This window comes from Panthera onca, chromosome B3 (genome assembly GCF_046562875.1).
Source record: "Panthera onca isolate mPanOnc1 chromosome B3, mPanOnc1 haplotype 2, whole genome shotgun sequence".
In the NCBI taxonomy this organism is placed as follows: Eukaryota; Metazoa; Chordata; class Mammalia; order Carnivora; family Felidae; genus Panthera; species Panthera onca.
The window spans coordinates 106,891,360-106,912,272 of NC_138344.1; the positions used below are offsets into that span (position 1 = coordinate 106,891,360).

General features: G+C 36.8%; 1 protein-coding gene across 1 annotated transcript in view; it reads left to right on the forward strand.

Moving 5' to 3' along the window:
• Positions 1 to 20,913, forward strand: part of MNAT1 (MNAT1 component of CDK activating kinase) — a 218,820-nt gene that overhangs the window by 72,604 nt on the left and 125,303 nt on the right. Inside the window, exons 4-6 of the mRNA XM_078448176.1 lie at positions 5,838 to 5,941; positions 12,654 to 12,794; positions 18,415 to 18,540. Of these exons, the coding sequence (XP_078304302.1) occupies positions 5,838 to 5,941; positions 12,654 to 12,794; positions 18,415 to 18,540 (371 nt within the window). The remainder of the gene's footprint in view (positions 1 to 5,837; positions 5,942 to 12,653; positions 12,795 to 18,414; positions 18,541 to 20,913) is intronic.

Below are 20,913 nucleotides of genomic sequence, written 5' to 3' on the forward strand. Positions count from 1 at the left end.
GAGGAGATCATTTTAAGCAAACAAATGAAGCAAAGCCTCTCTGGTTGGAATTGTGCAATCTTTCCATTGTTTCTTGAAGAGGCTATGAGGAATCTGCAGAACTCCCAGAGCAGAAAGGAAAAAGCAATGTAAGAGATAAGGTTGGATTTTTCTTTTCTCAAGGCATTGTGGATGCAGAAGCAATGAGTGAACTGAGTGACTCATGACTGAATGACATAATCAGAACTTTGTAGGGTTAATTGGTAGCTGATTCCATTAAAAGGAAGAATAGTTAATGGGACTCCTGGGTGGCTCAGTTGGTTAGGCGTCTGACTTCAGCTCAGGTCATGATCTCACAGTTTGTGGGTTCGAGCCCCACGTCGGGCTCTGTGCTGACAGCTCAGAGCCTGGAGCCTGTTTCGGATTCTGTGTCTCCTTCTCTCTCTGTCCCTCCCCCACTCATGCTCAGTCCGTCTCAAAAATGAATAAACATTAAAAAAAAATTTTAAAAAAAGGAAGAATAGTTTATTCTTTTATTAATTTTTTTAATGTTTATTTTTGAGAGAAAGAGAAAGAGAGACAGAGTGCAAGCAGAAGAGGGGCAGAGAGAGAGGGAGACACAGAATCTGAAGCAGGCTCCAGGCTCTGAGCTGTCAGTGTAGAGCCTGACATGGGCCTCGAACCCATGAACTGTGAGATCATGATCTGAGCTGAAGTCGGACACTTCACCAACTGAGCTACCCAGGTGCCCCACGATAGTTTATTCTTTTAATAAACACTTACTCAACAACTAGAACAGTACTAAATATTGTTGAATGCATGAAGCAAGGATACTTTTAGTTTTTCCCTGTTGTCATTTGATGATATTGTGTCTTGTATTATTCAGTTCATGTGTTTAGGGGTGATCTCCCCAGTGAGAGATCTTTAGTTTCAGTTAAGCGTCTGACTCTTGATTTTGGCTCAGGTCACGATCTCAGCGATTGGTGAGATCTAGCCCTGCAGCAGGCTCCAGGCTGACTGCATGGAACCTGCTTGGGATTCTCTCTCCCCCTCTCCTTCTACCCCTCCCCAACGTGTGAATGCACACGTTAAATAAACTTTAAAAAAAAAAGAAAGCCTTTGAAAGTGTTTGATTTATTTATTTATTTATTTAGTAAAGGGGGGAAAGGCAGAGGGGATGAGAGCACTTTTGGATGGTAGAACTGGAAGGGGATTTGAGGTATGCTTCAGAAATATTAGTCTGACAGCACTGTATATTATGGATTGGTTAGAGTGTAGGGTCAGATGCGAAGATTCTGGAAATAGAAAATGAAGGCAGAGATTATTATACGTTATCCAGGGAGAAATATTATATGGTTTGGTATATTGTCAGGGCACTTTGAGAATAAGGGCAGTTTTAAAGAGATTTTGGTGGTAACTGTAGGATTTGGGAACTGGTGTTTGTGGAATGCAAAGGAGAGTGGGTCAGATGAATCAGGTGTTAAGTCTTGGTGTCATTAATGTCATTAATCTATTAATTGGTTTTCTGAAATGCACTTTGAGATGGTGTCAGCTTTTGCTGGCATTTATTTGGTTGAAACTATGGGAAGTGATGAGATTGCCTCAAGAATAGGGAGGGAGGAAAGAAGGCAAAAGCTAGAATTATATAGATTAGTTAGAGGCCAAGAAGAGCCAGAGATGGAAACAGGAAAGAGTAGTTGGAATAGTAGGAGAGAGATCAGGAGAATGTATTTAAGTTAGTCAAGAGAAGGAAGTGCCTAAGGAAGTGTAAGTGATGAACACTGTTGAGTGGCATAGATATTGAGGATGGTAGATTACTGGATTTGGTGGCTTAATAGATGACCTGTTAAATACAAGGAGTAAAATGTGAGCAATTGGCAAAGGTAGTGGAATCATACTGTATTAACTAATGGATCTCAGTTGACTTTCTAAGGGCACTTGGTAGTTTTGAGCCTTCTCCTCTGTTGTGTGTTGGGGTCAGAATGTGATTTATGGGGAATGTCTTACATTGTATCCTAGCCAGATTTCCTGGTTTACCACCATTATTATTTTCTTTTCTACTTTGTGGTAAAAAAAGGCTGGAGAAGTAGCTAGGGGCTATTGTTTCTCATTTTCTCTAATTTCTCCCAGAGTTTTAAGATTGCATATCATAGAATTGATGTTTGCTTTTGTTTTTTCTACATACCTAAATTAGTCTGGGATATTAACAATGATTATGATAATTTGATGTTCTGAAATAAGGTGGCCTTTGAGGAGATAAAAATGAAATTATTGATCAAATTGGTTTTTAGGGTATGTTTGATGCCTTGTTCAACAAAATAGGTAACGCTATGTTGGGCTCCCAATATTACTTTTCAACTCTTACAGGGCTCTATAATCCAAAAGTCTAGGTACTATTTGACTTTCTCTGTCTGACTTACTTCACTTAGTGTAGTACCCTCCAGGTCCATACCTGTTGTCACAAATGCCAAGACCTCATTTTTTTTTAAATGGCTAATATTCCATTGTATATGTACATATCCCACACCTTCTCTTTCTGTTCATCTATTGACGGACATGTGAATTGCTTCCGTATCATGGCTATTGTAAATGATGCTGCAATAAACAGAGTGGTGCATACATCTTTTGAATTAGTGTTTTTGTTTTCTTTGGGTAAATACCAGGTAGTGAATTACTGTATCATATGGTATTTCTACCTTTACTTTTTTGAGAACCTTCATATTGTTTTTCACAGTTGCTGTATTAATTTACATTCCCACCAATAGTATATGAGGGTTCCTTTTTCTCTGCATCTTTGCCGACACTTGTTATTTCTTTCTGTTTTGATTTTAGCCATTCTGATAGGTGTAAGGTGATATCTCATTGTGGTTTTGGTTTGCATTTCCCTGATGATTAGGGATGTTGAACATCTTTTCATGTGTCTGTTAGCCATTGGTATATCTTCTTTGGAAAAATGTTCATTTAGGTCCTCTGCCTGTTTAAACAAAATTTTTTTTACTGTTTATTTTTGAGAGAGAGAGAAAGAGAGCGCTAGCAGGGGAGGGGCAGAGACAGAGGGAGACATAGAATCTGAAGTAGGCTTCAGGCTCCAAGCTGTTAGCACAGAACCTGATGCAGGACTCGAACTCATGAACTGTGAGATCATGACCTGAGCTGAAGTCGGATGCTTAACTGACTGAACCACCCAGGTGCCCCTCCTCTGCCTATTTTCAATTGGATTATTTGGGTTTTTTTGGTGTTGAGTTGTATCAGTTTTTTATAAATTTTATATATTAACCCCTTATCAGATATATCATTTGCAAATACCTTCTCTCATTCAGCAGGTTGACTTTTTGTTTTGTTGATGTTTTTTTTTCACTGTGCAAAAAGCTTTTTATTTTGATGTAGTCCCAGTAGTTTATTTTGGCTTTTGTTTCCTTTGCCTTAGGAGACACATCATATGATTTCACTTATATGTGGAATCTGAAAAAACAAACAAAAAGTGGAATCAAACTGATAAAAATAGAGAACAAACTGATCATTGCCAGTAGGGAGGGGGTGAGGGGATGGGTAACATGGGTGAATGGGAGTAGGAGATACAGGCTTCCAGTCATGGAATGAATAAGTCATAGGAATAAAAGGTACAACATATGGAATATAGTCATTGGTGTTGTAATAGGGTTGCATGGTGACAGTTGATAGCTAAACTTGTGGTGAGCATATCATAACATTTGGTTGTTGAATCACTGTGTTGTACATCTGAAACTAATATAACATTATGTGTCAACTGTACTCAAATAAGAAAAAAAAAGAACAAGTAAAAGCAAAAAGTCAAGCAACTATTTGAGATGGTTATTAAAGGAAAGAGTGAGACAGGGCTCACTGTTTCACTTAAAGACATGGCTTAGAGCATAGTTGTTTAGGGTAGATGAAACCTGTTTATAGAACAAGCAGGAAGTAGGGAAAAGTAATTGGTGAAGGGATAGAATAGGTAATAATGGATGGAAAAGATTACAGAAGAAGCCCAGGCAGGTCTGAATTGAATTATGGAACAGGAGAATCTTAATAATACGGATTTTTCTTTTTTTTTTCTTTTTTTTATTTAAACAAAAAAAATTTTTTTTTAACATTTATTTATTTTTGAGAGAGAGAGAGAGAGAGAGAGCATGAACAGGGGAGGGTCAGAGAAAGAGGGGGACACAGAATCTGAAACAGGCTCCAGGCTCTGAGCTGTCAGCACAGAGCCCTACGCCGGGCTCGAACCCATGGACCACGAGATCATGACCTGAGCCAAAGTCGGACACTTAACCGACTGAGCCACCCAGGCGCCCCTGGATTTTTCTTTAGACAGGCTGATGCAAACACAGTAACATGTGGGGTAGTGTGGTGGTACTTTATGATATGAATTTGTATGTACCAAAAGAGTTTCTTATTTTTAAAATTTATTTTTGAGAGAGAGAGAGAGAGAGAGCGTGCACGAAAAGGGGAGGGGCAGAGAATCCAAAGTGGGCTCTGTGCTGACAGCATAGAGCCCGATGCAGGGCTCAAACTCATGAACTGTGAGATCATAACCTGAGCCAGAGATGGACGCTTAACTGACTGAGCCTCCCAGGTGCCCTGTACCAAAAGAGTTTTTTGGTTGTTATTCAGAGTATTATATTGACACTTTGATTTGTATAGGTAAACTTAGAAGGGAGTAAGGCATTATTTTGAGTCAGAATTATATAAAATATTATAAAATTATTAAATAATTATACATTAAAAAATCTAACTCATTGAAAATTTATCATCTTTTTTTGTTTTTTTTTAATTTTTTTTTAATGGTTTATTTATTTTTGAGACAGAGAGAGACAGAGTATGAGCAGGGAGGGGCAGAGAGAGAGGGAGACACAGAATCTGAAGCAGGCTCCAGGCTCTGAGCTGTCAGCACAGAGCCCGATGTGGGGCTCGAACCCACGAACCACGAGATCATGACCTGAGCCGAAGTCGGACGCCCAACCGACTGAGCCACCCAGGCGCCCCTACCATCATCTTTTTTGAACATACCTCAGTGGCTTCTCTTATGAAATAGTTTCAGTCTTAAGTTTTGGTGCCAGTTTATCCTTTACCTTCCTAGTTAATTTTTAACTGCTATCTATATCATTTTATTTATTAAAAAATTTTTTTAATGTTTGTTTATTTTTGAGAGAAAGAAAGAGAGCAGAGAAGGGGTAGAGAGAGAGGCAGACACAGAATCTGAAGCAGGCTCCAGTCTCTGAGCTGACAGCTCAGAGCCCGATGTGGGGCTCGAGTGCGAGATTATGACCTGAGCTGAAGTTGGACGCCTAACCGACTGAGCCACCACGTGCCCCTATATCATGCTTCTTTACATCTAGACTATAGGGACCATTGGAATGCGAATTAAACTTGTTTTTGTTTTCTATAAATTATATAATTATATAATATTTTTTATTCTGTTGGATAAATTTTCTCTTTGTAGAGCACAGATTCTTTTCAGTTTTGATTCTGACTAGTATAATAGATCCCAGACTTACTCTTTATATTTAAATAATTTAAGTAATCTTTTATGTACTTTTAAAGTTAGAATGGGGACTTTAAAAATCAAATCTAATATGATTATGACAAACACGTATCTTAGGTTTTCTGGGGTGATTCAGAGATTTAGATATTCTGTGTGATAGTCTGATAGTCTTTGGCTCTGAAAACATAGTTGCTGAACTAGAACTAGTTTCTAAAGTAGGTATTAGGTAAAAGGACATAAATATAGCTGTAAGTAATGACAATCTGATGAATTAAGTCAGTGTGATGAATTTTTTTTATTGTGACTCAAGATTTATATTAAAACTGTTTTTCATGTCATTGTTTCCTTTCTGATGCAGTTTTCAACTTGACCAATAATGTGGATTTGGACAACACCAAAAAGAAAATGGAGATGTACCAAAAGGAAAACAAAGATGTCATTCAGAAAAATAAGTTAAAGCTGGTTGGTTGCTAAGTATTTTCTTCTTTTGCTTTAGAAATGAATGTTTCCATCTGATTCCTGAAAAGCTATCTTCCTCTAAAACTAGTTAAAATTACAAAGAATTTAGCTGAAATCTAGGCCAGAAATACTATGTATATGTATATAGTATTTGTATATGTATACATATACATATGTGTGTATATGTATATGTACACACACATATATATGTGTGTATGTGTATTGTGTGTGTCTGTGTGTATATATATATAGAGAGAGAGAGAGAGAGCGAGAGAGAGAGAGATGAATTGTGAGCATGCAGAGATTTAATTGTCCAACTTATACAGTTTAGCTGTCATTTTTTTAATGCTGGGCTTTCCAGTTTTAGAGGAAAGCAGAGGTGATTATTTTTGAGGTACTTTGTCAGGAATTTGTGATCATTGGTAAAAATGATACAAGTCATATTTGGATCACATAGCTTGTGTTTTCATCTTGTGTTTAGAGGGACTTTCTCCTTATAGTCTTAGGAGTGTTTCATTTCAGTACTTCTTTCCTGCCATAAAGTTCTCAAGGGATTGACACTACATTCTAATTCCATTCATACCCAGCCTGGCTTCCTTAGAAAGGTGTCTCATTTCTGAGAGGATCAGTGTGACATAAAAATTACTCTTTGCCCAGTAGCTTTCACTGAGTTAGAAGATACATGCAAAATAGGTATTCTTAGGTAACTTGTTCCATTAGTGCCATTTAACTCATTAATAGAAGGATGTTCCTTTTAAGTGAGTACTTTTTTTCATTCAGAGCTTTGAAGTTTTCATTTATTTATTTATTTTTAACGTTTATTTATTTTTGAGACAGAGAGAGACAGAGCATGAACGGGGGAGGGTCAGAGAGAGGGAGACACAGAATTTGAAACAGGCTCCAGGCTCTGAGCCGTCAACCCAGAGCCCGATGCGGGGCTCGAACTCACGGACCGCGAGATTGTGACCTGGGCCGAAGTCGGCCACTTAACCGAGTGAGCCACCCAGGCGCCCCTATTTATTTTTAGAGAGAGAGAGAGAGAGAGAGAGAGAGAGACAGAGTGTGTGTGTGAGTGGGGGAGGGGCAGATGGGGAGAGAGAGAGAGAGAGAGAGAGAGAGAGAGTTTTTTTTTTTTAAGTTTGTTTTGAGAGAGAGAGAGAGAGCACGGGTGAGGGGCAGAGAGAGACAGAGAATGAATCTTAAGCAGGCTCCACGCTCAGCCTGATATGGAGCTCGATCTCACAACCCTGGGATTATGACCCGAGCCAAAGTCAAGAGTCACTGAACCTACTGAGCCACCCAGGCACCCCTCATTCAGAGTTTTAAGCTAGGAAATAATAGTGAGTGTTGCAGTAAAAGAATAATCTAATTTCGGTGAACTTTTTCTTCAAATGAAAACTTGCTTGGAATACTTTGGTTGAAGTGAAACCAAACTTTTCTTAGTGGGTAGAGGGATAGGCTGAATTCCCATCTGTTCAGTCTCTTTGTAGTATACCTTAGGCATCTTATTAGAGAATTCAAGATTCCTTAGAGTAATGTTATAAAAACCTGGTTGTGGATGATCATCATTGAAGGGTTTTAAACCAAGTGATAATGTATTGTCTTTGTTAGAATGAATATAGTGGTAAAAAAAAAAAATGAATATAGTGGTTTTGTGGAGGTTGAATTTGAGAGAATTGAGGTTGGAATTTGGGAAACCAATGGGAAATTATTGCAGTCATGTTGGTGGGTTCAGAGGTGACTTAAAAAATGGAGAGGTGGGATGAATTGGAGAAACAGTTTGAGTTTAAAATAGCAAGTCCTATACTGATGGATTAGGAGTAGGAGGTGAAGGCAAAGGAGGTTGACTGGGTACCGTAGTGCCATGAGGAAGAACACAGAGACCTTTAATTTTCAACCTGTTTTCCTTCTCTCAGTCCATTACCTTCTTCTTCATTCCCACAGTGTTTGATTTTTTAATGATGGCTGTTGTCCCGGTTATTCAGTCAGCTAGTTAGCCAATCAATATTTATTGAGATCTGCTATGTCCAAGATGCTCATATATTCTATTTCAGTGAGAAAATTGAGGCTACCAGTTTCTCATTGTCAAAGATGATGAACTGTTGGTCTGAATCTCACTGGGCCTGTTGGCTGTGTTTGGTGTAGGCTTCTCCCTTGATAGGGAATCCCTCTTCCTTAACTTCTGTGGGGCCACTCCATTCTCCTCCTCGTCCTGCTGCCCTCACCTTCCCCGTTCAATATTAGGAGACTTAAGCTTTCCTTCCTGACTCTAAAACATGGTTCCTTTCAGTGCTTCTCTCTATGAGTTAACCCTGTATACTAATTACTCTCAAATGTTTCTGCAGCACATTGTTTTTCTCCTGAGCTTGTAGAATTTTACTATGTAATATGTATACATATATGTATATGTATGTATGTATATGTATATATATGTATATATGTATATGTATATATATGTGTATATATATGTATGTATCGTTAATAGACATTTATTTCTTGATTATTATAGGCACTTTTAATTCAGCATTCCAGAGTTGAATTTTTAAATGTTTACCATTTGTTTCTCTTGCATTCTTTATCCGAGTGTTCAAGCCACATCTGGTCTGTCTTCCTATACTGTTGATAGTCTCTCCCCATCATTTTTCAAACCTGGTTCCTCCTCTAATTCTATTATTATTACCTTATTTAGAGCTCTCATCATTTCTTATCTGGGTATCGAAATGTTCTTCTAACCAGTTTTCCTGTCTTCAGTTATGATCCCATTGGTCTGAATACTTCACTGCTTCTAATCATCTTTCTAAAGTTATCCCTCAGATTTCCTTAATGACACAGATTTCCTTAGTATGGTTTGATGGATGCTCCATGATTTGTCCTCTGCTTTCCTTTCCAGTTTTATCTAGAGCTTTCCCCCACCCCCATACTTCATGACTTGGATATACTAAGCATTCCAGCTTTATTCATGTCTTTGCACCTTTGTTTTCTCTGCCCATATAGCTGTTCCACTCTCCAATGCGGGTAAATACCTACTGTTTCAAGTGTTTGCCTCAACCTCCTAGGTTTCCGAGAGCCACTGAAATAAATTACTAAAAAAGAAATTTAGAGTCTAGAAGTCTGAAATTGAGGTATCATCAAGGTCATGCTTTCTCTAAATGCTCTAGGGAAGAATCCTTCCTTGCCTCTTCTAGCTTCTGGTGGTTGTCAGAACCTTCAGTACCACTCTGATCTCTACCTTTGTCTCCACATGGCCTTCTCCCCTGTGTGTCTGTGTCTGAATTTCTAGTATGACCCCATCTTAATTTGATTATGTCTGCAAAGACCCTATTTCCAAATAAGGTCACTTTTACATGTACTAGGGGTTAAGACTTCAACATATATTTGGGGGGGGGGGATACATTTAACCCATAATACTCCCTATGAAATCTTTTCTTTCTCTGTGTGTCCTTTTATCATTGCAAGGAGAATTTACCACTCTATCAATTCTCTTTTCACTGTGTCTTGTTACACTTAATTGAGTATATGGCTCTATTTTACTATGTGGCTCATCTTTTTCTGCTTCTATGCCTCTAATCAAGTAGTTCACTTTTCCAGCCTTCATATCTCAGCCCCTGACTTTTTACATTTATTCCTACTAATCCTTCTAGATGAAGTTTGAATTCTCTTCTCCACTGGGGGGCCTGAATTAGAGTAGCGACCTTGGCAATAGAGAAGGAAACATTTGTAAAATTATAGGGAGCGATGCTAATAGGATGTAGAGACTGATTTAATTTAAGAGGAATGGGAGGGGGAGAGGGAGTAAATAGAGCTAAATTTGCAGTTTCAAATGAAGTTGATTGAGATGTAGGTGTGCACTTTGTGGACACAAGGAATATAGGTGTATGATCACTTTGGGAGGCCAGATGCTAAACTTATTTTGGATATAGTACTGAGTTTGAATTGTAGGTGAAATATCTTTTTGGTTGAGAACTTTGTTTTTTGGGAGTTTATCTAATGTGTGAACTAAAAAAAAATCTAGTAAAGGGTTTTTGAAAAAAATTTTATTTAACTTATTTTTTTAATTTACATCCATGTTAGCATATAGTGCAACAATGATTTCAGGAGTAGATTCTTTAATGCCCCTTACCAATTTAGCCCATCCTCCTTCCCACAACCCCTCCATTAACCCTCTGTTTGTTCACCATATTTAAGAGTCTCTTTATGTTTTTGTTTTTTGTTTTTGTTTGTTTTTTTTTTTTATTTTTTTTTAACGTTTATTTATTTTTGAGACAGAGAGAGACAGAGCATGAACGGGGGAGGGGCAGAGAGAGAGGGAGACACAGAATCAGAAGCAGGCTCCAGGCTCTGAGCCATAAGCCCAGAGCCTGACGCCGGGCTTGAACTCACGGACCGCGAGATCGTGACCTGAGTTGAAGTCGGACGCTTAACCGACTGAGCCACCCAGGCGCCCCTCTCTTTATGTTTTTGTCTCCCTCCCTGTTTTTATATTATTTTTACTTCCCTTCCCGTGTGTTCATCTGTTTTGTAACTTAAAATTCTCTTATGAGTGAAGTCATATGATATTTGTGTTTCTCTGACTGACTAATTTCACTTATCATAATACACTCTAGTTCCATCCACATAGTTGCAAATGGCAAGTTTTGTTCTTTCTGATTACCGAGTAATACTCCATTGTATCCATATACCACATCTTCTTTATCCATTCATCCATTGCTGGACATTTGGGCTCTTTTTATACTTTGGCTATTGTTGATAGTGCTGCTATAAACATTGGGGTGCATGTGCCCCTTCGAAACAGCACATCTGTATCCCTTGAATAAATACCTAGTAGTGCAACTGCTGGGTCATAGGGTAGTTCTATTTTTCATTTTTTGAGGAACCTCCATTCTGTTTTCCAGAGTGGCTGAACCAGTTTGCATTCCCACCAGCAGTGCAAAAGAGATCCTCTTTCTCCTCATCCTCGCCAACATCTGTTGTTGCCTGAGTTGCTAATGTTAGCCATTCTGACAAGTGTGAGGTGGTATCTCATTGTGGTTTTGATTTGTATTTCCCTGATGATGAGTGACGTTGAGCATTTTTTCATGTGTCGGTTGGCCATCTGGATGTCTTCTTTGGAGAAGTGTCTATTCATGTCTTTTGCCCATTTCTTCACTGGATTATTTGTTTTTTGGGTGTTGAGTTTGATAAGTTCTTTATAGATTTTGGATCCTAACGCTTTATCTGATATGTCATTTGCAAATGTTTTCTCCCATTCCGTTAGTTGCCTTTTAGTTTTGCTGATTGTTGCCTTCGCTTTGCAGAAGCTTTTTATTTTGATGAGGTCCCAATAGTTCATTTTTGCTTTTGTTTCCCTTGCCTCTGGAGACATGTTAAGTAAGAAGTTCCTGCGGCCAAGGTTAAAGAGGTTCTTGCCTGCTTTCTCCTCAAGGATTTTGATGGCTTCCTGTCTTATATTTAGGTCTTTCATCCATTTTGAGTTTATTTTTGTGTATGGTGTAAGAAAGTTGTCCAGGTTGATTTTTCTGCATCTCTCTGTCCAGTTTTCCCAGCACCACTTGCTGAAGAGACCGTCTTTATTCCATTGGATATTCTTTCCTGCTTTGTCAAAGATTAGTTGGCCATACATTTGTTGGTCCATTTCTGGGTTCTCTATTCTATTCCATTGATCTGAGTGTCTGCTTTTGGGCCTGTACCATACTGTCTTGATGATTTCAGCTTTGTAATACAGCTTGAAGTCCGAAGGGTTTTAAATATTATTTTAAATATATTTTTCTCTGAGGTGTCTGCTATTCATATATTTACAATGCTCAAACCTATTATGCTCTCTTCCTCCGTTCTGCATTTACCTCAAGGTGCCATAAATTCTCAATGTTCTGTCAAAGTAAAAAAAAAAAAGAAAGAGCTTTAAAATAAAGCCATTTAGATTTTACTGTATTTTTCATTCATAAGAATGAAAGAACAAAGACTATGTATAGTATTGCTTTTAAGCATGACTTTAAGTTGGAATAAATTTCAGAGCCTGGAATTATTTAATATTTCCGAGGCACTCCATAAAAGGAGAATGAGTAGAACTATAGTTCATTCTGTTTACATATTAGCTTTGAATTTTGAATTTTTCAGTGCACAAAGAAGACTTGAAATTTATATGCTTATGTTAGAAAATAATTTCAGTTTTTTGCAACATGATGATGTTTGGAACTCTAGCATCATAAAGACTTATTTCAGCTTAGGGAAAAGAAGCTTAGGACATTGATAACTTTTCATTACCTAGAATGTTCTGGAAATTGTTTCTATTAAATAAGTCAGTCCTTTCAATGGAGTGTTTCAGTTGGTAGTTCTGTATGTAGATTGTCTCTGTTGTTTTTATTGGGTTTTGTTTTTGTTTTTCTTGTTAAATCCTCTAAAATGAATTACTCAAAACTATCTGTAATAATGATCAATAAATAAATTCTTTATTAAACACATTTCCTACAGCTCTGCAACTGAGTGAAGTGTACTTGTTTAGGTGTTAGTTAAATGATAGGTGTCATTCTCTTTCATAGTAACATGTCCATGTGAAATAATAAAATGAACTCTAGTTCCTGCAGAGTAGAATTGCTGCTCTATTAAACTCTTAAGTGACTAGTATGTTTTATGTATCCAGAAAGTGTCGGAGTGCAGTAAAGGATTGATTTTGGTTACTAAATTTATTCCATGCTATATATAAAAATTTCTGTTTTAGACTCGGGAACAGGAGGAATTGGAAGAAGCTTTAGAGGTAGAAAGACAGGAAAATGAACAAAGAAGACTGTTTATTCAAAAAGAAGAACAACTGCAGCAGATTCTAAAAAGGAAGAACAAGCAAGCTTTTTTAGATGAACTGGTATGTAATAATGCTAAATGTCTTGAACAAATCCTTAGTATTCAGAGTTTATTTTTCCTTTTTATTATGCTGGATAATGGCATTTAAATGGCATTTTTACTGGCATATTCAGTGCTGGTGTATTCAACTTCTGTTCCTTTATTAAAAAAAACCCATTTTGTCAATATCCGTTTTATTTTTAGATGAAAGAGCAATGTAACTGATGTAAGGCAGTGTACTATTAATAGGTTATTTATGTTTTTAAGCTTACTGATGAAAATGCTTTGTTTTTAAGGCAGTTTTCTCCTGATTAACACTGGCTTTCTTATAACTAGCCTATTTTCAAGTGTTTTGGCTTCATGTGAAATTTATAGTGATTCTATTTACTCTGTGAGAACCATGTTTCATATTTTTGCATGAGAAAGAATGTATTTGAAAGAAATGGCAGTGTTTTGCAAATTGTGTTTTCCAATAATTAGCTCCTCAAGTAGTCATCATTGTTAGATAATAGCAGTAATAATAACTAAGGCTTCGGAAATGTTTCACAGATTTGATGGTATATTATTTGATGCTTATAACCTAGGGTGATAATATAAAATCACAGTAGAAATGGTCCTTTCCAGGAAAGTCTTTTGCATTCTTCCCTTTCCTTTTTTGTCCACATAATTAATTTCTATGTAGTGGTAACATACTTTAATTCGTCAATCTAGTTGATGTGGTATTTGTAACTCTATGATTAGGTAAATGTGTATGTGTATATTTTTCTACCATTCTTTTGGCCAAACGTCAGCTGACCAGGAATAAAAAGAGAAAACAAGATAATTAAATTAGAAGTAGGTGAGAAAGTAAGGAAAAGTAAGAGTAAGGGCATTAATGAGGCTTAGATAGAAAATGTGTTTCATAAACCCTATCTACTTTGTGTAAGTGGAATGTAAATTTGGTTCTAAAAATAAAGACAGCATATAAAATAGAATATATTTTTCTTAGTGATTTCCACTAATTTTTCTTGAAACCATTGTCAGTTGTGCCTTTAACAGTTGAAATGACACATGTATTTTACCTTTTTTTGTTGACATGAATTTTGTGAAAATTGAAAACTTTAAAGAATGAATTAGTAAATACTGATGTTCTAATTATTTTATTGAAAGGTTCTTTCCCCCATCATTTTATACAAAGAGGGACATACTTTTCCTTGGTAATGCTTCTCCTTTATACAATTAATTGAATTAATTCAAAATAGAACTTAGACATGAAATGAAAATGTACTTTAATATTTAAAAAATATTGCATCTAGTATAAAGAGATTTTAGATTTAATTTTGAGGTTAGCTGGCTCTGCATAGCAATTATTCTTTGCGTATTTTTTTAGTCCTCAAAGTAATGTTTTGCTGCCTCATTGAGTGCTATTGGCATGACGCTCCCCTTTAATTCAGTGGGGCATGAAGCAAGATGTAAAACTGCCAATGTTGTACATTGTGTATAAGCTGGAGTTAATATTGGTTTTTGTGAGACCTCCCCCCAAACTCCCTGCAACTTCCTGTTTTCTTCACCTGCAAGTCATTATTGCACATACTTTCTTCACTGTTTAGAGCATGTAACATGGTGGTTAAATAATCGTTAGAAATTTACTGTATTCATTAGACCAATTAATTACAACAGATTGTTTTTAAATATTAGTACATTTTGAATTTTCGGTTTCCTAATTTTATTTTTAAAAATTCTCTGTTACTTTAATTTTTAAATGATCATTCATTGTTTCTGTTGAAATGTTAATGTATGTTTAGTTCTTATTGACTAATAGAAAGAATTTATTAAATTTCTTTTTGTCTTCCTGAATCCTTAATAAGTAAAAAACACACTTTGTTTCTTTTTCTATGTATATTCGTGTGTTAGATTCTATGAAAAAGATAATATTGGCATTTGTAAATATGTCTAGAAGCTTAAATCTTAGAATTGTTCTCTGGATCTAATTTAGGCAACAAGCACTACTTATTAAGAATTTTTTTTCTCCTGTTTTTGGGTTTGATTCTTGTGCTAATGGTCACTCTTTAACCTTTAAAAAGCATTACATTATACTGTATGTGACAGATTTTAATGTTATGGTCTTAATGTTTATGACTTAGCATTTACCATAATGTTGCCTAAAAAGTCCATTTATTTAATCCTAACTGTAAATTCAGTTTTTTTTAACAGTTTGGAAAAAGATTTTTAAACAGGTCCTAACTTATTAAATCTTTTTATATTCCTGTTTGAAAATTTTCTTCAGTTTATGTCTTAAATTTTGTTAAGGGCTAATACTGTCAAAATGCAGTAGCTGATTTTTATTAGAAATATTGTTTGCCAGATGGCTTGCTTAAAGTCAGTTAAAATAATCTTTAAAAAGTGGTCATTATAAAGCTTTTAATGAGTATTACAGGCAGTCTTATTAAAATTTCTTTAAATATTACACAGTATACCTTCAGGCAATTAATGAGGTTTAGAGAACCTTTCAAGATAAACTGAAAAGCTAAGAAAAATGAAATAACTTGCTAAGGCTGAATCTGCATTTTATGTATTCTTGAGAGCATGTATATTCCCATAGTTTTTTTTTTTACTCCATTGATTGATTTTTATTGTTGTTAGAGCTCCTGCTTAATTCTTTTTTTTTTTTTTTAATGTGTATTTACTTTTTGAGAGAGAGAGAGAGAGAGAGAGTGCGCATGCAGGGGAGGGGCAGAGAGAGAGAGGGAGAGAGCAATCCCAAGCAGACTCTGCACCATCAGTGCAGAGCCCGATGTGGGGCTCAAACTCACGAACCTTGAGATCATGACCTGAGGTGAAACCAAAAGTTGGACAATTAACTGCCTGAGCTCCTGTTTAATTCTAACTTAACTTTCACAAAGATTTTCAGGCTTCAAAGTTTTGAGTGCTAAAATGGAATGAAGCAGATTTGAAGTAAATTGTATGCCTTAATGTCAAAATTGGTTTTAGATTCCTAGAATGTTTATTTTTTATTGAATTTCAGCTGTTTTACCAAGGCATTTTAATGTTCAAGGCCTTTTATGTGAAAGTGAAACCAGGATTAAAACAGGCCCAAGTATTGATTAGCAACTTTTTTGAAGTGAGCCCATTGTCTTGCTTTTACATAAGGACTTTCACTTAGAGTAAATACCAGGTATGGAAGAGTATTTGAATTCACTTAGAGTATAGATTGAGGAGGAATGCCAAGAAATTTAGTTTTCTTCTGTTAATTTTTACATATGAAAAGGCAGTAATGGGTTTTAAAAGATGTTTTGGTCCACAGTCCATTTAAATTCTCTCTTAATTTTACGTTTAATTATAAAATTCTTAATGAACATCTAGAATAGCTGCAGGAATTCACAGCAATACTGTTGCTAATGCATAACTGATGCTTTATTGCAGAGTATGAAAGGTGTTCAAGTATATTCTCAATAGTATATATTTCATTCATTCTCCTTTATTATTATTTTTTAAATTAAAACAATTTTTTTTTCAACGTTTATTTTTTTATTTTTGGGACAGAGAGAGACAGAGCATGAACGGGGGAGGGACAGAGAGAGAGGGAGACACAGAATCGGAAACAGGCTCCAGGCTCCGAGCCATCAGCCCAGAGCCCGACGCGGGGCTCGAACTCACGGACCGTGAGATCGTGACCTGGCTGAAGTCGGACGCTTAACCGACTGCGCCACCCAGGCGCCCCTAAAACAATTTTTTAAATGTTTATTTTTGACAGAGGGAATAAGTGGGGGAGGGGCAGAGAGAGAGGTAGACAGAGGATCCAAAGCGGGCTCTGTGCTGACAGCACCGAGTCTGATGCAGGACTTGAACCCATGAACTGTCTGTCTGAGCCGAAGTCAGATGCTTAACTGACTGAGTCACCCATACGCCCCTCTAATGTTTTTTTAAATTTATTTATTTTTGAGAGAGACAGAGTATGAGCAGGGGAGGGGCAGAGAGAGAGAGAGACACAGAATCTGAAGCAGGTTCCAGGCTCTGAGCTGTCAGCACAGAGCCTGATGCGGGACTCGAACTCAGAAACCGGGAGATCATGACCAGAGCCTAAGTCGGACACTTAACTGAGTGAGCCACCCAAGTGCCCCTATTTTCCTTTATTATTGCTAAAGGCCCCAAGGCTATATTTTATAAATAAAATTTGTGTTCCTCCATTTAAAAAATTTTAATCTTTGTAACATTGCTCTTGCAAAGCACTTCTGTTACCAAGTCTTGAGGTACAGATTTATGCTAGGACAATTCTGTTGAAATAATTTGCTTTTTATTTGAATTACTTCTGTACTATAGACAAAAAGTTCCTTTAAATTTTTTTTTTTTTAACGTTTATTTATTTTTGAGACAGAGAGAGACAGAGCATGAATGGGGTAGGGTCAGAGAGAGGGAGACACAGAATTGAAACAGGCTCCAGGCTCTGAGCTGTCAGCACAGGGGCCCGATGCGGGGCTCGAACTCACGGACCGCGAGATCGTGACCTGAGCCGAAGTCGGCGCTCAACCGACTGAGCCACCCAGGCGCCCCAAAAGTTCCTTCAAATATGTTAACTACATTTGTGCCTAAAAAATTGTATAAAGTTGTTAGATTTGGAAAGAAAATTAGATTCTGCTGTATGTTTACTTTCATACTAGGGAATGTTTAACAATATAGTCTTTCCAGGATTAAGTTCTGGGTTGTTATTATTTTAAAAATCTCTAGGCCATTTGAAAAATATGTCTGTTTTCATAGATAGACTTGGTATAGACTCAATATCTATAGGTATAGATAGAAATGTGTTTGTAATCTTCATTTTTGTTTACAGATATAAAGTACTGTGTGTATATTATCTCCTTCCTTCTGCATGTGTTTCTGTGTTCTTATTTAACTGAAAACTCGGGAAGGAAAAAGTCTGGATATGTTTAGTTTAGACCTTAGTTCCACAGCATGTGGAAGAACATGTAAGAGAACTTCATGTTAAACAGGATAAATGCATCTGCATATAAGAATTAGTATCATTGCTTGTGTCATTCATATGTATATATGCAGATTTATGTAAATAGTAGCCCTCTTTTAGTGTCAATATAAGGTATTAAAATAAATATTTGCTATCATTTTGTCAATTAAAAAAATTTAGACTTAATTTCTAAAAATAAGTTCAGTAAAGGAGAGAATATATTTTTGGTTGTACTTAACAATCGTTCTATTGTGCAAAACAGAACAAGGATCATTTCCAAACGGCCTCAGGTGAAATCTAATGGGAAACAATTTCAAACTGGTCTGAATTCACTGGTAGAAGAATGTGTCTTAGATAAACATCTGATCTACGTTATAGTACTTTGTATTACTCTTTTTGTGATTAGCTTTTAATTTTTTTTTATTTTAATAAATATGGTTGGCTTTGCTAGATGAAATAAGACCCTATTGTCTTTAATGTGGATTTTATAAAAATACTTTTTTGCAGGTTATTTTGATTTATGAATCTCAAACAGCCTTTTCTTATTATGGAATGTTAAAATTTTTTGTGAAGTGTTCTCCATAAAGTGAATATTTAGGTTGACATCAAGTGCTTATGAAAGGGCATAATTTAAAATGAAAGACTTGTTGCTCATTAGTTTTTCCTTTTTAACTTTCATGTTGCACTTTAACTTTTCTTACAGGAGAGTTCAGATCTCCCTGTTGCTCTACTTTTGGCTCAGCATAAAGATAGATCTACCCAGTTGGAAATGCAACTTGAGAAACCTAAACCTATAAAACCAGTGACATTTTCCACAGGCATCAAAATGGTAAGCTGTATTTTAATGGCTTGTTTGAAAGATATATTTCAAGGATTGCTGTTTATAATTTTATATTGATTTTTACAGATAAACTGGAAGGTTCAGATGTTTAAGAACAGTATTTGATCTAGGCTAGACATCTAGAAACATGAATATGTGTAGTGTAAGGAAAATGGAAAGTAATAAATAATTCTCAAAGTACATGACACAGTTTTGTTGTACATGATACTGGGTTTGTATATTTTTTTCTTTTTCTACATAAATTTTAAGCTTGTAGTGTAGGAAAACATTCTTAAAAGAAAATACAGAGTTCTGGTTTCTCATATGGCATGTAAGAAGCTTGGATGTTGCCAACTCATAATAACAAGTCAAAAGCTGAGCACAGTGAAAAATCAACAACTTTTCTTAGATCCATAAATGAAGAGAGATCAAAAGGCAAACCGCTGCTCTCAAAATTAGAGAGATCGACAGAGAATACAGTGTATCACAACTTACCAGGGCAGTTACCTCACCAGGAACCAGTACTCCTATAGGGAAATCTGATTGTAATTGATAAATTGTTGGAGGCTCAGTGTGGACAACTCTGAGAGTTTAAAACTCCATGGAGGAACCAGTCATTGAGGGCCCCCACACTTTTTTGTGTGTTACCTCTTGCACCTCTACGAGATTCTCTAGTGAATATTAGAGAAAAATCCCCTCTTGTTTCTGGCAGAGGAAAGGGAAATGGAACAGTTTTGAAATATACCAGTGCATTCTGTTCTTAATAAGGCCTACCCTCAGGAGAAACTATTTCATCAGAGCCTAAACTGCTGGAGTTTATCAGAACCTACCTGATGCAGGGGAAGGGAAATACTCAATTCCAGCTGCTCAGGCCTTCTGTGTGGGAGGAGGGAAATAACATAACTTCAGCCCACTCTAACCATCTTGCCCCACCTAAGAGGAGGAGGGAGGGACTGAGAAGCACATGTGAAGTTCATAGTTTAGAAGCACAGGCTGTCTAAAAGGCTGAGACCTAATCATAGAACTATAAAATGTGCTACCAACCCCCACACCTCACCACCACATTGCTTAAGTCCTATTTATAGTAGTTCCTTTTTCCCAGTCCATCATGCCTTAGCTATCAAGAAAAAAAAATGATAAAACATACTAAAAGGCAGAAAACAGAGTTGGAAGAGACAGAGCCAGCCTCAGAACCAGGCTCAGATATGGCAGGGATGTTGGAATGATCAGACTGGGAATTTAAAACAATTGTGATTAATATGCTAAGGATGCTAATGGATAAAGTAGACAACATACAAGATCAGATGGGCAGTGGCGAGGAGGGGGATGGAAATTCTGAGAAAGAACCAAAAAGAAATGCTAGACAAAAAAACACTAACAGAAATGAGGCATACCTTTGATGGGCTCATTAATAGATTAGATACCCCTGATGAAAGAATCTTTGAGCGAGAAGATACACCAATAGACTCCTTGAAAACTGAAAACCAAAGAGAAGAAGACTGGAAACAGACAAAAAACCAGAACAATATCGAAGGACTATGGGATGACTACAAAAGTATACCACAGGGGCGCCTGGGTGGCTCAGTTGGTTAAGCGTCCGACTCTTGATTTCTGCTCAGGTCATGATCTCACAGTTTGTGAGTTTGAACCCCATGTCAGGATCTGCACTGACAGTGCAGAGCTTGCTTGTGATCCTCTCTCTCTCTCTCTCTCTCTCTCTCTCTCTCTGCCCATCCCCTGCTTGTGCTCTCTCTCTGGCTCTCTCTCAAAAGAAAAAAGAAGAAAAAAGTTGTACCGCTTGCATAATGGAAATACCAGAAAGAGAAGAATGAGAAAAAGGCACAGAAGAAATATTTGAAATGGTAACAAGTGAGAATTTCCCCCAAATTAACATCAGAAACAAAACCTAAGATCCAGAAAGCTCAGAGAACACTAAGTAGGATAAATGCTCAAAAAAACTATGCCTAGGCACATCATTTTCAAATTACAGGAAATTGAAGATAAAAAATCCTGAAGCAGCCGGAGGGGGAAAAATACCTTACCTATAGAGGAGCAAAGACAAGTATTATATCTGGCTTCTCCTCAGAAACCACACAAACAAGAAGAGAATGGTGTGTAATATAAGATGATGAGTGAAAAAACCCACCAACCTAGAGTAATGCACCTTGCAAAATTATCTTTTAAAACTGAGTCAGACGCCCAGGTGGCTCAGTCGGTTGAGCATCCAACTCCTGGTTTCAGCTCAGGTCATGATCTTGTGGTTTGTGAGATCGAACCCTGTATTAGGCTCTGCACTGACAGCGTGGAACCTGCTTGGGATTCTCTATCAGCCCCTCCCCTGCTAGTGCTTGTGTGCGCTCTCTCTCTTTCAAAATAAACATT